The sequence below is a fragment of the Polyergus mexicanus genome, unplaced genomic scaffold, assembly GCF_030449975.1.
Source record: "Polyergus mexicanus isolate NDT 795.1 unplaced genomic scaffold, iyPolMexi1.0 SCAF_12, whole genome shotgun sequence".
NCBI lineage: Eukaryota > Metazoa > Arthropoda > Insecta > Hymenoptera > Formicidae > Polyergus > Polyergus mexicanus.
Genome location: NW_027223332.1, coordinates 9526017 through 9542014, shown reverse-complemented (window position 1 = coordinate 9542014; position 15998 = coordinate 9526017). Strand labels below are relative to the sequence as shown.

The 15998-nt window shown below is 45.2% G+C and overlaps 2 protein-coding genes across 9 annotated transcripts in view; one reads left to right on the top strand and one right to left on the bottom strand.

The window, feature by feature from the left end:
• Window positions 1-5496, bottom strand: part of Bi (T-box transcription factor bifid) — an 84087-nt gene extending 78591 nt beyond the window's left edge. For all 7 annotated transcript variants that reach the window (XM_070304779.1, XM_070304780.1, XM_070304782.1 and 4 more), the window contains exon 1: window positions 3418-5496. In XM_070304779.1, the coding sequence (XP_070160880.1) occupies window positions 3418-4249 (832 nt within the window). In that variant the 5' untranslated portion in view covers window positions 4250-5496. The remainder of the gene's footprint in view (window positions 1-3417) is intronic.
• Window positions 1-15998, top strand: part of LOC138938443 (uncharacterized) — a 355984-nt gene that overhangs the window by 215985 nt on the left and 124001 nt on the right. The gene's annotated exons all lie outside the window — the stretch shown is intronic.

The following is a 15998-nucleotide window of genomic DNA, read 5'->3' as shown; positions in this document are numbered from 1 at the left end:
GAAACGTATACAGGTAGATGAAAATGTGTATGCCTTGCAGAATTGTCCGCGAATGAAATTTTTTGGCATTCCACAAAAAGCGAAGCTAAAATTAACTTCGATAGATGGTAATACATTTTATTTCGATTTCTCATTTTTAGGATTCGATTTAATTTCGATCGAACGCGTTGATAAGGCATTCCCATCTCTCGCGTAAATTATCGCTGCGCGCGTATATCCGACAAACATAAAAAAAAAAATAAATAAAAAAAAACGCTCGCTTCCCAATCCGCTCTTTGCGTTTCCCACTCCGTTTTATTTTTTCTCCCTTTCTCTCCTTCTCTCCTCATCTTCCCTCCCCATCGCGCGCGTTCGTTCTCTCTTCGCTCGGGGTACACGGGTTACGCGCGCACGTACATGTGACTACACGTACCGAATTTCGAATGCAAGGAACGTTGGGCATGCCCTTGGCAAGATTAATCGCCGCTACCTTATGGTCAGTTGGCGGCGAGCCCGACTAGAAAAGAGGAAGAGGACGAGCCGCGCGTCGAAAAATCAAGAGGAAGAGAAACAATAACAATGACAGATATCTCTCGGCTCGCCGTTGCAGCCTGGTCCAATGATGGCGATGAACCGCGAGATCATCGCCGAGGCAACGTTTTCCCATCATTCGCAGCATCGTCGTCTGCGCGACGCGAATGCAAATAAAGTTGCAAACAAAACCAGTCTCTCTTTTAAATTTAACCTTTTTTTTTGCTTTTGTCAATTGAAGCATGTGTCAAGCACATATTTCACACAGAATCAGAGAGAAAATATTTGTCAAGCATAACGCATTCATACGTTTCAATTTAATAAACGTTTTTATATTATTTAATTTTTCCTAAGAAAAAAAAAATTTTTTTTCAATGCAATATATTCAATTGTATAAAATACGTTGTTGTAAGTAGTAAAAGGACTGTTCGCCCGCAGAGAAACTAAATCATCTAGCGAGGTACCGTCGTGTCTACCGGCGTCGGGAATTAATTCATCATTTAGCCTAACGAAGGGAATAACTAGTTGTAGCGGATGAGGTGGACGCGCGTAATAATGCGATGTCAGATAAGACGACGAGCGATGAGCACGTTGTCGGCTCTGGAAATCGTTCCTCTCCGATTCTTTTCTTTTATTTTTATTTTTATTTTTTTCCCCTTTCACGCACCTGGCGTGACATTTGCACAGACGGCATCGTATCCTCGTTGCCACAAAATAAAATGCGAATGATACCTTTGGCGACAAGTTTTTTAACCGTGTTACTTTATTACAGTGTGATCGAAGACTTGGAATTTTTTCCTTGTACGATATAATTCCAAAAATTTATCGGGATCGTTGCGTATCTCGTGGCAACTTTTAACCCGCGAAATTGCCTCGTCTTTTTCCAAAATACTCGCATTGTCACATATCGCGATGAGATCGTGACGAGAAACGAGACAATGCATTCTGAAAATAATGTCGAGGGAATGGAGAAGCCGCGCGCGTTCCGCGTTTCACCGTTCGCATCGCCCTGCTCATTTAACGCCGGAGATATGCCAGATCGATTACATTATCGGTGCCTAAGTCATAATGTATCGCTGACGTATACGAAGCGCATTTTTCTCTCGATCGCCTTAGAGTCGCACCGCATTCCCGATATTATCGTCGCTCGCGCGCTATTGTGATCGTTGATCGGGTACGATCCGCATATTTTTTTTCACGTCAGTTCGGGGACATCGACACGAGTGGCGATTCTTGTGGTGAGAAATCTTCTGAATGTTAAAAAGATCACGCTACCTTTCAAAGACAAAGTTGAGTAAATTTTTACTTTAGATCGCAGAAACAAATTGAGCAAGAAGTTCGTTCACGCAATTGAGAGTTAATCGCGCTTGATACAAGAATATTTAGTGTGTTTATGACCTGATATCTTCCAGATTATTTTTTCAATCAAAAAGGTGAAAAAAGGATAATCTCGAGAAATATTTTTGCGCGTTTCCAGAATTCATTTTGATAATGGCGATGACGGATTATCTATTCGCTCTACCAAACTATTCTCGGAATATCTCCATTCGTCCAAGATGATTCTCTGTCATCGCGACACGGATCGCGATGGTGGGGTCGGGCCATCGTAGCCGCGATTCCGATGACATTCACGCAATAATCACGGTACATACGAAAAACAAGAGATAAGCCGACGTCGCGCATTGGCGACACTTTCCGCCAACGTTTGGATATGGGGCGTAATTGAGAAAACAATTAGCGACCGATTAATCGCGCGCCATCAAATGTCGCGACATTAGCGTTAATCTTTATAATGGCACCGAACGTCTCTGGCAAACAAGGTAATAAATTGTCTAATTAGCGGCATTTAATATCAATGGGCCTACGTCGCTTTATCGGTCGCGCGAATTAACAACAATGGCCGCGTAATTATCGCGCAGCATCGCGAGGAGGAAAGAGACGCCCGTTTAAAAGTAGACTCCTTTTCGAAAGTAGGCGGATAAAACGCGCAATATTTCATTCGTCGTACTTCTTCCTGGCGTGTCGCACGCTTTGACGTTACGCGTCAGGATGTTGCGTAAGGCGCGCGACGAAACGGCCGACACGAGTGACAAACGAGAGACTCGCAGCGCGTTGCAAACGTGTCCGTACGAAAAACGAGCGGGCTTCCGGCAACGACAATGGCATCGCGCCAGAGCGACAAAGCGCGCACGCTGTGTTTACGAACTTGTCGAAATGCCGAGATTGTTACGTCGCTTTCCGGACGAGGGGAACCGAGAATCTTGAGATCGCGATACGTAATGTCCAACGACTCGCGGACTTTTCAGAATATATAGAGAGTTAAACTCGAAAGTATGTAGAAAAAACGCATCTATTGGGCCTGACCGCCCGATCGTCCCGCGTTCGAACGGCGAACGAAATGACAGCTAGAGAGAGAGATAGATACTCGATGCGTTATATTCGGAGAAAAAGTAAAGGAAAACGATACGTTCGCGTCTTGCAAAAAACGGGGAAGGTTTCCACATAAGACTAGAGTGAACGAACAGCCCGCCTATATAATATACCTCTCGCCAGTAATTGTACCGTGAATTGTAGCCGAAACAAATACCGACGGCGTTATCTCGCGCAACAAGTATGCGTTCGCATACTTTATCTCGTACGGCTCATAGAATTTTCTCGCTCCCTCTCTTCACGTCATACGACGTATTATAATCGAAGGCGACGAAGGCACATTGTTTAGTTTAGGCTTTAGGCCGTTAGGCGACGTCAGCCTGACGACCGTCGGCCCGCGGTGCGCGAAAAGATGAATCGAACCCGATAAATTCGACGGATTGGAAAGACCATCCGACAATGATCGTTGACACTCGCGTACTCGGCAAAATCGACACAACTTTAGCGACGCGAAGAAAGTTTGCTCGGTCTGCTCACCTGGCGGCGTGATACCGTGCGGATTGAGATGGGGATGATGATGGGCGCCGGTGAGTATGCCCTTGCCCTGGAGATGATGCGCGGCAGCGGCCGCGGCCGCGGCCGCCGTCGGCCCCGGCGAACTTGTGGGCGGTAGATGCGCCGCCGGATTGTAGAAACCCGCTGCCGCCAGGGCGGCAGCGCTGAAGTAGCTGGCGGCCGCCACCGCCGAAGACGGGTGCGACAAGTCGCGTTGGCCGCTCACCGGCAACGGCGGCGGCGTTTCCGGAGCTGCGGCCGGACTACCGGGTCCGCCGGGTGGCGGTGACGCGCTACTCTGCGACGACGAGCCGCCCAGGATACCGGGCGGATGGGTGCTCGCGGCGGTCAGCAGCGAGGAGACGCTAAAGTCCGTCGGCCTCGGTGCCGCCGGTGCCGGCAGGTGTCCGGTGCCGACACCGATGTGGCCGTTGGGGTTGCTCGCGGGCGGCGTGCCCCCGGCGATCGCGCTCGCGAAGGGCGAGTGCTGATTGAGAGCCGTCGCTGACGCGGGATACGCCATCCCAGGCCCTCCCGCCTCGGCCCGCGGCCCCGTGTTCGCACCCTCGACCACGTTAGTCTCCAATTCTATACCACCGAGTCTTCGCCGTTGGCCGTCGACGTTTTTCTTGGACGAATTGTCCTCGTCCTCGTCCTCGTCCTCGTCGTCGTCGTCGCCGTCGTCGTCGTCGTCGTCCTCCTCCTCCTCCACCACCACCTCCTCCTCTGGCCGTGATCGCTGCTGCAGCGCGGAGGGTTGCGGAGTGCTGGCGCAGTGGGTACCCCTGCACGCCGTGTCTTGTTCGAATCTCATCGAGACGGGCGAGTGTGCCGAGTCGCGCGAGATTCCTCTTCGAGTGACTCAAACTTGCTCCGGATGCTGCTCGCACGATGATTCTCTCTCTTTCTTTCTCCTGTCGCTCGCGCGAACCGCTCACGAGCCCGACGGACGGAGACCGCTCTGCCAATTGTCCGATGCGTTCAACGATCGCGCTCGTTCCTCCTCATATTCGCGCGCGCGCGCGCGCGCGCACACACATACACACACACACACACGCGTTTTCGATAAACGTTGGCACTCGCCAAACTCAAAATCGTGAATCGCGATCCTCGAAACGCCCGCGTTCCTCTTCCGCGCGAATTTCCAACTGCTGGAAATCGCTGCCGACGATCGTCTTCTCGCTGGCTATTGCCAAAGACCGTTCAGTCGACATCTTACGACTGGATCCTGCCGTATCCGACGCTTCAGGGAGCCTTCGCCATGATGCAAAGTACTTTCGAGGTGTCACTCGCGAGGTGTCGCGAAGAACGAGCGAGTCGTCCGAAGAATGACGGATAAAGATCGTACACTGGCGCTCGTCGAGACGAGCTGTCACTCGCGGGCGGACGTCTACGGTGACGCCGCGTGATAGATTTTCAGTATAAGAGTCACTCTCATGTCGAGACACCAGCCGCTAGCGCACTCCAAGGGCAAGCGGATCCTACGTTCACCGATCACTGACTTTGTCACCTTGATTCGTTCGCGTGTCTCTTTCTCTTCGCTTCTGTCGAACACCGTTACAAGTTTCAGGCACCCCCGTCCAACCGTCCGACGGGCGTTCGCGACGAGCGAGATTCACGAAAGGACAGTTGGAAAGTGTTTCGCGTGCCGGTTGACGCGCGCACGCGACGCGGAGAGCGCGAGTCGACGACGATCGACGACGATCGACGATGATTCGGACGAGAAGGAAAAGAGACGCGGGGCTTATCTCGTCCCTCGATAACGACGGTTTAACGGCGAGGATCGGTCGAGGCCGAAGAGCGGGACGAAAGGTGTTACTTGGGTGGCGCCGCGATGGTCACTGAGCAGCGCTAGGATTGACACCTACTCCGGGGGCTCACCCCCACACCTCCCGCGGAGGTGTCGGTGTGCTAAAGTCCCCGTTCGGATTCGGGGCGGTGGTGTACGCGGCGCGGCCGCGCGTGTATACGGCTGATCCACGGCACCGTGTGCGTGCGTTACGCGCGTGTATACGGAACCGCGTTGTGCCTGCGCCGCGGAACGGACGCGGGAGGCGTGAATGCTGGAGGGCAGCGACGCGAAGACTGAGATCGTGCGGGGGCTCCTCCTCCCTTCCCCTATGACCGTCTACGGTCCGAGAGTGGGGGAGGAGCCGGCTTTTCCCCAACTGTCGGCGGCAACGGCCACGGCGGCGAGCTTGTCCGTCCACGAAAGCGGCAGATGCGGACGGGAGACGGGATAAGCGCGAACCCCGAGCCCCGAGCGTGGAGAGGGAACCGCGCGCGCGGTATCTTCTCCCTACCTCTTGGTCGGGTGATAATGAGAGCTCGTAGTCCGGATTGGCGTTCCGGCGCCAATCCGAGCGGCGTTGGACCCGACGCCTTTCTCGACGCTACTCGAGCCAGGACCGGGTCGTCTCGCTCGCGCCTTCGCCGCCGCTCTCCTCACCGTCGGACTTATCCCCTCCGTTTCGCACCCCGAGCGCGCACACACGCTCGCGACGCTCGCGACGCTCTCCGCTCTCACGGTCGTCGGTGAAGCTGGGTGCTTGGTTCGCTCCCACCACGGTGGTTCTAAGGGTGTTAACCGCGAGTACGCCCATTAACACCACCCTGCGTCACTGCCTTTCAACGAGGGCGGGGGCATGGGGTACGACGAGAGGGGGGGCGCGCGCGCGATCGACGTCGCGAGGTGTCGTTAGTGGGGGGGCTCCCTCGAATCTTGGCCGGCTCGGCTCAATGTTAACGCTCTCGCGTTTCACGCGACACAATTTTCGCGTCTGAGTCGCGCCACGTCCGTCGACACCTTCGTTTCGCGAATTAGAGAAAAACATTAACTCTCTCTCTCTCTCTCTCTCTCTCTCTCTCTCTCTCTCTCTCTCTCTCTCTCTCTCACTACCTCTCGACCACCTTGCCGTATTTCCATTAATTGCAGTGATTGAAAAGTTTTCGATATACATACCATATATGTAACCAGTTATATTTATCTTTAACGTAGCAAATCAACGATAATCAACGATGAGATAATTCTCCCTCTCTCCTCTCCTATAGGGGAAAGAAAGAATAAATAAAAGATATAAAAGGACAATTTTTTTTTATCACTTGCCTAATTTCTAATCAAGATAATTTTTTATACAAATGTATGTTTATGTATTATAGTTTGTATTTATTTGGTTACGTATTAAACTGTGCAGAGATGAATTATCTATAATAATAATTATTCATCGTTTAAATACCATGGCTATAGTAAACTCCTAACGTTAAAAATATATGCGAATATTATATCTTGTTATTTCAAAGAATTAATATGTATGAAAAGTATCAACAGGATCAATATTTAATACGATAAAAACTTATCTGTGTCGCAGGGAAATAAGTTAAACGATTGTAAAAAATAAATATACTGCTTACTAGATATACGTATGTACCGAAACATATAAATGGATTCATATTATTTGTATATAGGGGAAATTTTTTTTTTTTCCATAAACTTTATACAACCAAGCGGAAAGATTTATGTTGCATTATGTACTTGTTTTCTTTCTTGAGAAAAATTTTATCTCGTATATACGTATATCGTACGGCTAAATTTTTATTATTATTAAATCAAATTTCAATTTTTCTATATCAATTTTAATAACACAAAAATATATTTTTATATAATCAATGATTCATATAATATATCTTAACCAATGATATTGCAAAGTTTTACCTATTGTGCTATTTTATATTTGTGTATTTTGTAATTCTGAAGTTAAAAAGCTGTAAAAATTTTTGCCCGAGCGCGAATGAGGATGTACAGAAAGAGTTACATAATTCATTTTTACGAATGCGAGAATTTGTCGAAAGATTTACACTTGAAAATATACATCTCTTTTCTCTCTCTCTCTCTCTCTCTCTTTTTTTTTTCCCCGCAACGAGTGTACTTCATCATCGCTGTAATGCAACGCAATTGGCTACGTCGAGAATTCAGCGAGTTTTCCGCGAAATGCCGCGAGAGTGAGAAGTTTTCGAGAGCCGTGCCAAAATTCGCACGGCACAGCGTCACGAATCTCACCCTCCTTCCCCCACCCGTCTCGCGCTCCGTCCTTGTCGCTCGCACTCACGTGCTGTAGTCTCGTGTCGAACACGAAGGCGGCTGTGTGTCGTCGGTGACGGACGGAGGGGAAAGGCGATAGCCACACCCTCCCGATGTCCCCCTACCGTTGCCGCGATCGCCACCGCGACGATCACGTGATACGACCGGGCTCCCCTCCCTTCGTCCACGTAGCCGCGCTCCCTCTCATCTCGTCTCATCTCTCGCTGGTGCCGCCCCTCACCCTTTCCTCTCAGGCGAAATTTCTCTCCCGCTTTTTCTCCGCCGTGAAACGCTCGCGACGCTCGTCCTTCGCGCCGTCGAGTGTTGCTGAGACGCCCAGAGCATCACAGTGTTGCCAAATCCGCGAGAGAGCTTTTCTACCGCGCGGACCGGAATTATATATACCCAGAATCACATTATTTGGGAGCGTCGTAAAGAGCGAGCGTCACGCTGAGACTCGTCGATCAGACTCGTTCTTTTGTCGGCCGGGAGCGAAATTCGGTCTCTCTCTCTCTCTCTCTCTCTCTCTCTGCCAGACTACGATCCGGTTTAATCGTAATTATATGGAAAGAGCAACGAGAGAATTAAGCGTCTGGAATAAGGGGGCGGGACATGTTGCTTCATTATTAATACTGCTTCTGCGGTGAATTATTGACAATGTGCACCTTGTGCCGCTGTATCTTTTTTGTAAACTCAATGTCTCTGATTTACGTCACAAGAGGAAAGTAATAGCGCTTGAGATTTTTCTTCAATTTTTGTCTCGATCTCGTTTTAAACTTTAAGTCACCACGATATCGAATTATGAATAAAAGAATCGTAATATGTAGTTTTATTGATTTTACAGATTTCACAGTGATAGAGAAAGAATGCAAATAAATTTCTTCAATATACAATTGAGATTCAAACCTTATATAATATATACACACAAAGAATTCTTAATTAATTTTTAACTTCGTGATATACAATACATACATATATACAATATATGCATATACATATTGTATATATCTATATAGTAAATTTTATCTAGTTTGTGTGTATTTGAGTTTAAGATTTCAATATTTATATCTTTTGGGACAAAAGATTAGACTTTAGTGGTTGAGTTATTCATGCAACAATCATCGACGCAACATGTACAACTAATAGGCTATTTCTCATGCCCTCACCTTATCGCAGTTGCCATTTGTTTCCATTTCGCTAAATTGTCGGGGGAATACTCGCCATGGATAACCCATTCTACTCTCTCTCTCTCTCTCTCTCTCTCTCTCTCTCTCTCTCTCTCTCTCTCTCTCGTTCCTTGACCAATTTGAAAAAAAACGTATCAGCGGCGATCGATGCCACTATATGTTAGCTATCCGATAGAGGCAGACGAACGTAAAGGAAACGAAATAAACTAAGAGATATAAAGCAGAAGGCGAGAGAAGGAGAATCCGAAAATCCCACGGGTACACGGATATATACAGCGAGAAACTCGTAGCGAGAAAGAGAAACGAGCTTGGTCGCCTCTTGGCGTGTCCGAGACGACGTCGTCGCGAGCGGCTGAGGCAAGAGCAAAGTTTGTCCTTGTCGGCAGGGAGAAGATAGCGGCGCGAGACGGAAAAAGAGACAGAGAGAAGGAAAAAGTCCACAGCTACCGAGCGGAAAACGCCGGGGTACGCGAAACCGGCGCAGGAGATGTGGAGGGAGTGGGGAAGATTGGGGGGGCGGGGGGAGGGAGGGTGAAATAATCGCAAGATAGATAGAAAGCGACGATCCGGGCGAGAGAAAGAGAGAGGTGGTCATAATCGCGCAGACCGCGTCATAATCCGCGACGAAAAACATTTGACGAGCGCACCGGGCTGGTAAAGGGGCAACTCGTTTGGGCGTAGCTCGACCTGACACCGCCTACGTATCCCAAGCTCACCCCTCCGCCGACGCATCCGTACAAGGGTGGTGGAACGATTCTCAACGTGAAATGCGCGGAATCGTGCCGGCACGGCGTGGGGAACGAGCGAGAAGAGGGGGTCCGCGAGACGAGGACGGAGACTCGCGCGGCATTCATCCCGCGACCACGATCAGAGCAAGACGAAAGACAGAACACGCGCAACGAGATGAGCTTTGCGCGCGCGCGTGTCGATCCAGTGACGCACATACGGCGCATAAGAGTTTTTTTTTTTTTTTTCCGGCGCGTACGCGATAGTCTCGTCGGTTGTCGGTGGAAGATTGGGGGGCTGACGGGTTTTACGAGAACAGACTCTGCGCGCATCCTTATGCCGCACCTATATCGCTCCCGGAAGCGCAGCCGGTATGGACATCTCGCAATATGGACCGCGGATTCTGCTGGACAATTACATCGAGTCCCACAGTAGGGTGATTTAGATCCCGCAGGCTAATCGTGCATGTATGTCGCGCGCGATATCACGAAACGGTTAAAACCTATTGTATAAAGATATTTGGACTTTAAACAGAGAGAGAGAGAGAGAGAGAGAGAGAGAGAGAGAGAGAGAGAGAGAGAGAGAGATTAATACCAAAACGCAGTTGATTTTCTGATCCGGAGAACAGTGTGCACTAGTTCAATAAGAATGAAGCATGAAATCTTATAATATATTTACAAAACTTGCCGCGTCTGTTTAAATTTGATTAAAAAATTCATTATCTCATTGATTTTTATCATTATATCGCTTCTAGTGTTAAAAATATTGAAAACGATTATCCAACATTGCATTATATTGTTTCGATCGTTGGTGAAATAACAATCGAGAAACAATTAATCGAGACAGAAAAAGAAAAAAAATAAACTTTTGTCTGCCTTAAATAAATATCTTATATATGCACACATGTTTCATTGTGAAATTTTCATATGCCGAAGAAGTATAAAAGTATGTGGTTTTATGGAATTGTTCTGCAATAGAATAAAACACAGACTTTTTGTTGTCTAGAGTTGTATAAACTTGAGAGATGATCAATAAAAATACTTGTCCATTTAAAATAATCCTTCATGATAAAATGTAATTCAGAAAAATTTGTATTTGTAGTATTTGCGATTGTTATCTCGTTACTCATATTGTATAAAGGTACGATATATGTTCACGAGAAATGCTTTGCCGTGTATGAAAAATATATGAAAATATACGATGAAAACTATGGAAAATTATAGAATTATCGCGTTTTAATAGGAATAAAAATATTACGCAGCGAGTTTTCGAAAGCTAAGTCGTAAATGTTCATCACACATATTGTTTCCCAATACCTTTCATTAAAATGAAATAAACTTTTCGCTCTCGGCTAAATAACGTTGCTACCAAATTATGTCTTCGATCGCGTTCTATTCCGGCCACAGGAAGTGGACAGTGCGCGTATGTAATGCATCCGGTCTTTGAAACGCTACCGTTCATAGTGCCAATAACTCGCGTATAATTAATGATGCCTACCAACTACGCACACGTACACACGCACGCACACACCGTTTACGAGCACGCCGATACAGACCATTTGTTCTATCCCCGTTACTCTTCCTCACCCGATGTGGTAAACCATCACATACGCGTAGTCGTATTAGTTAACCACATCGGCGGCGAAATTCTAGAAACTGTAGGCTGCGCATACGAGCCGTTAGAATTCGCATGCGAGAAAAAATACATATCGATTTAAAAATTCCGAGTGCAAGGTTTTAATAGACGCGCGAATATAAGAATGTTTAAATACGGCGAATAACACACAGACATACGCGCATACAAATATATTATCCGAGTATTATAATTCAACATTATAGATATCCATTTAATATCCTTTGCGACACATAATCGCAGCTAGAAGATTCATATTTTTATGCGATTACAAATGTAAATTTTATGTTTAATTTATTCTTATGTATACATAAAATATATATTGTATGTAATTATTTAACCTCTCCGATTATTTAAAACTCGTTTCGTGCTAATGCCGCGAAATCATTTATAACTCGGGCCTCTTATCTCCGCCTTAAATTATCTCCTACAACCGGATATCGTGTTCCACGACGCCTTTTATTTCGCTAAAGAGCGATTCGACAAACTGGATACGGGGCAAGATGAATTTCCCTCCTCGACGTTTCGCGCGCAGAGATTCCAGGACAGATAGAGCATAGCGATCCGCTATATGTATATCGGTGCGCGGCCTATAAATCTTCTCGGCCCATAAACAAAGCTTTTGAACGCGAAAGGTCGTTGCAGCATGTGCGTGACGACTTGTCGGTCGTCGGTTCGCTCTCTTCGCGAATAACTCGCGAGAGAGAGAGAGAGAGAGACAAGTTGGCGGGAGAATAACTCGCGTGAGGGTGACGAGGATAGGGGCGGGGTGGAAAGCTGTGACGGCTGAGTTTAACGCCAAACGGGAAGAAGACCGCGGCCAATTTCGCGTCCTTATAGCGCGGCTTCGTTCTTTCGTTTTTTTTCTCTCTACTTGTCATCATATTTTACCACGCGTCTTTCCTTTGCCGTTTTCCAGGTTTAAACGACGCCGTACATAGATTGCCGTATAATCTATCTCCACTTTAGATTATCCATGATACATCATTCATAGGCGCGCGTATAATATATTTAAGCATCAATTAATTTTTTTAAGATATGTATATATGTCACTCTTTTTGTATAAAGAGCATCTATATAAAATTAATAAAATTACTACATGTTGAGAGACAAGTGTGTGCGAGAAGCTTAATGTAGAAAGAAACGGATTTTCAAGTGGCCGTAGAAGGACTGCGATTTTCTTCCAGCACGAGAAGAATCGTACGCGCGATTACGGACCTTACTTTGAGTGACTCGTTTACGTTGAAGAATCGACCAAGACACTAATGAAGGTTGCGTGATACGGCTGATCGTCAGTAATCTTGTGCATCGAAGTCGCAAGCGTGAACGTTGCGTATATCGTCACCCTCTTTGAACGTACTCGGCAGCTTTTCTTCCAAGAATCTTGTACGGTATCTAACGAGATGGAGGATTAGCAAAGCGTTTCTCGTATAAACGGGGAAACCGCGCGATCAACGACAAACCAATTAAATATTTTAATAGGACGGGATTACCCGCGATCCTTTAACAATAAATCGGATAAAACAATCGGAGGGCAAGCGTTCCGTTTCATCCTCGCCGGTGGCGAAACCGTGTCGCTTCGGGGCGATCGTCGTCGACGAGAGCAGGAAAAGGGAGACAGAAGAGACAACGACATGGTGATGGTATAGTTGAAGAGAGTATGGAAAGACAATGAAAATTCCTGACGTCACTCCAGCGCGCCACGGGCGTGTAAATTTGCGCGGATCGATTCCGGAGAGAGGAAACGAAGAGGGAGAGATAAAAAGGGAGGACAGAGCGTATAATAGAATGAGAGAAAAGTAAAGACGAAGAGGGAGATGATCGGCGGTTGAGAGAAAACGCGCGGGAGCGCGAGAAGAGAGTCAAGTATGTACCTAACCGACGCGGCAACGAAACCGCCCGGAACAAACAGCAAACAAGCAAACAAAAACCGGCATCCGCCGTCTCCACGGCGCCTGTCCGCGCGGAGCGCGCTCGGCGTCACGATTTTCGAATTCTCCGACCTGTCGGATATCGCCGATACGTTGGAGATGTGGCGAAAAACAAAAAAAAATTGATGCCAATTACGCGTTACATTTCTTAATCCGATAACGGTCGATCGACCTTGCGTGCAATGGGCGAAAATATTCACATATATATAAAGACTTTTTTATAACAGGCGGGATAAAAAATCGGCACTCTCTTTGATTTAGTAGTATTTTGTAGGATATATTAATATTTATAGCTTTAGCACGCTCTAAGCTTATTGATAATTAATTAAAATTTATCGCGCATCTCTGACTCCGTGGAAGTGAGTGATATTTTTATATTTTTCTCTATTTCCTTTTGTTGTAGTGTTTAATAATACGCAATCGGGAACGCATGCGAATTAAATCAGAATAATAGTACATAGTCATTTCGTTAACACGTGACAACAAATACGTCGATAGACCTGAATAACAAATCGAGGGTGACGAGTGTCGAGCTCTCGATAGGATATCGTCGATCCATCGACATGTTTAGCAGATTTTGGGGTGGAAGAAGCTAGAGATCAGAACTCGTTGGACGAACCCCGACGTTTACCAACGTAATCCGTAGCGACCGTAGCGATCTGTGGAAGAACGGGAAAGCCAAGAGCAGGAGGGTGGTTCTCGATCGAGTGGTTTGACAGGGGTAGTTTAGTCCGAGATATATATATATATATATATATTTCTAATACTATTAGCCGGTGTTCCGTTACACAACGACAGATGGACGGGCAAGAAGATATATACGCTTTATTTGGATTTCGGTGTTAGAGGGTGCAGCTGCGCGAGTGTGTGTTATATCGCGCGCGTTACCCGTGTTTGTGCCCCGGCATCAATTGATAGTTTTGGTAAACGAGAATCCACAATAGGCCTCGTTCTGCTTTGCAGGGAGGTTCGCGTCTTCGTTCGATAACATTCATTTTCCTCGTAATACGATTTTTAGACCTCGTAATTCCTCGATTCTGCGGCTCGGAGCTAAACTGAAGTAAATCAGGATCCCTTGAGTGATATTTACCTGAAGGATATTTTAAATTTTTCACATTTTTTTGAAGGATTTAAGCAAGCGTGTGTATCATTTTGAATTTAGTTGCGGTTTACAAAAATTTTAAATGTATAATTTGAGAAACCCGACTATAAAAAAAAAAAAAAATAAATAAAGACCGCGCGTAAATAATTTCTTAAATAGATAACGAGATCATTATCACACTTGGATAGAAATGCGAAAGCGTAACGGATAGATAAACACGATTATCCGTCTGCTAATCGCGCACATACCTCGGAGGTCTTGTTGTAATTAGATAATTTATACTCGCCTCGTGCGGCTCAAGATATATCCAATAGATTGCAGTGAAATTAACACAACAGATGTTGCGTAACCGTTGCCGGATCTCGGCAACGAATTATCGATTCGCGACCCACGTAGCTGCGAGCGACGATTGTTCTACTCGAAATTCACTTCCGATAACGCGGAGACTCGATTGTGTTTCCGAGAGTCAACTTCGCGCGCCACTGATTGAATTATCGGGCATGCAGTTGATTGAATTCGCCGTAGGTGTACCGCCGCGCAATGAAACCCATTTAATTCATCGTCCAAGTAACTATATTTAAACCAACCAATTAGATATGCCCTCTATTCTGATAAGAGCTTGCATAACTCTTCGTCAATTTATATTATCATATTCGAGTTAATCCTAAAACTTGGAACTAACTTTAACTATCTATAAATTCACGAATCTCTGACTTTGTTCTGATTTTCTGAAAACTTTAATTAATTATTACAGCCGCGTATCTCGTAAGAAAAAAATGTATAAGAAAGGCTAATCTAATAAATTTTATTATTTCCAACTGTGCATAATAATAATAAAAAAGACACCAAAAGAAGCCATGACTTGTTTAATCTGCGTAAGAGTCACGATTGTGACACTCGAGGACTTCGAGGATTGACAATAAAAGCAGCGACGGGAGCATCTACGACGAATCGTATGTATGTCATTAAGTATTACTAGCTTGAGATCTTAAAATAGATGTGAGCTTTAGAATATCGGTATATCTAGAAATAATATATCGATTGAATATGAACGATAGTCACAACAAAACGTAACAAAAGAGAATAGTGATATATTAATATTAAAATTCAAAAGAATTATATCATAATTAGATTGGATTACATAATTCAAAAGGATCATTAAAGCTATTATAGCATAACCATGCAAAAATTTTGCGTTTATTAAAATAGATCTTAAACTACTCTCTTAAACTGAATCGATGAAAATATCACTAATTAAAGCAGTAAAAACACACTATGTTTTTCGCCTTATATTTTCGATTATGGCATTATTGTAAGATTTCATATAGCTAGTATCCAAATTCAGAATTATATTACACTTCATTATTTTTAAGATGCGATAAACCCACATGAACCAGAGTTGGACCCTTGATTATACAGAAACTCAGATATTTCTTTAATAAAATATATTGCTGAATTAATCTCATATATAATATTATATATATAAGATGTATTTTAAAATATTACTGATTGATTTTTTTAATGAGATCTCACTGTTTGTACAGTGACTTATAACTTGAAACCACCGTTTACCAATGATAATATATTAATTCCATTTAAAAGAGAATATTTTAGATCTATTTTAAATTACTTAAACAATTTTCGTATAATTAATTGATAAATGTGACGTCGCTATTGGAAAAGATTTTTTTATATAAAAATCTCAAATTTTTTCGAAAGAATTATTACGTAAAAATGTAATTTCTCTTGAACATTTCGTTGCTCTAATACCGTTTATCCACCACATATAGGGAAAAGTTCGATGTACGCGATCGTCCTCCGCTGTAGGATTACGTGTCGTAATTCAAATTCGAAGAGATGTCAACACCGCACGAAGAATACACACACGATTGTTATTTTATCGATTT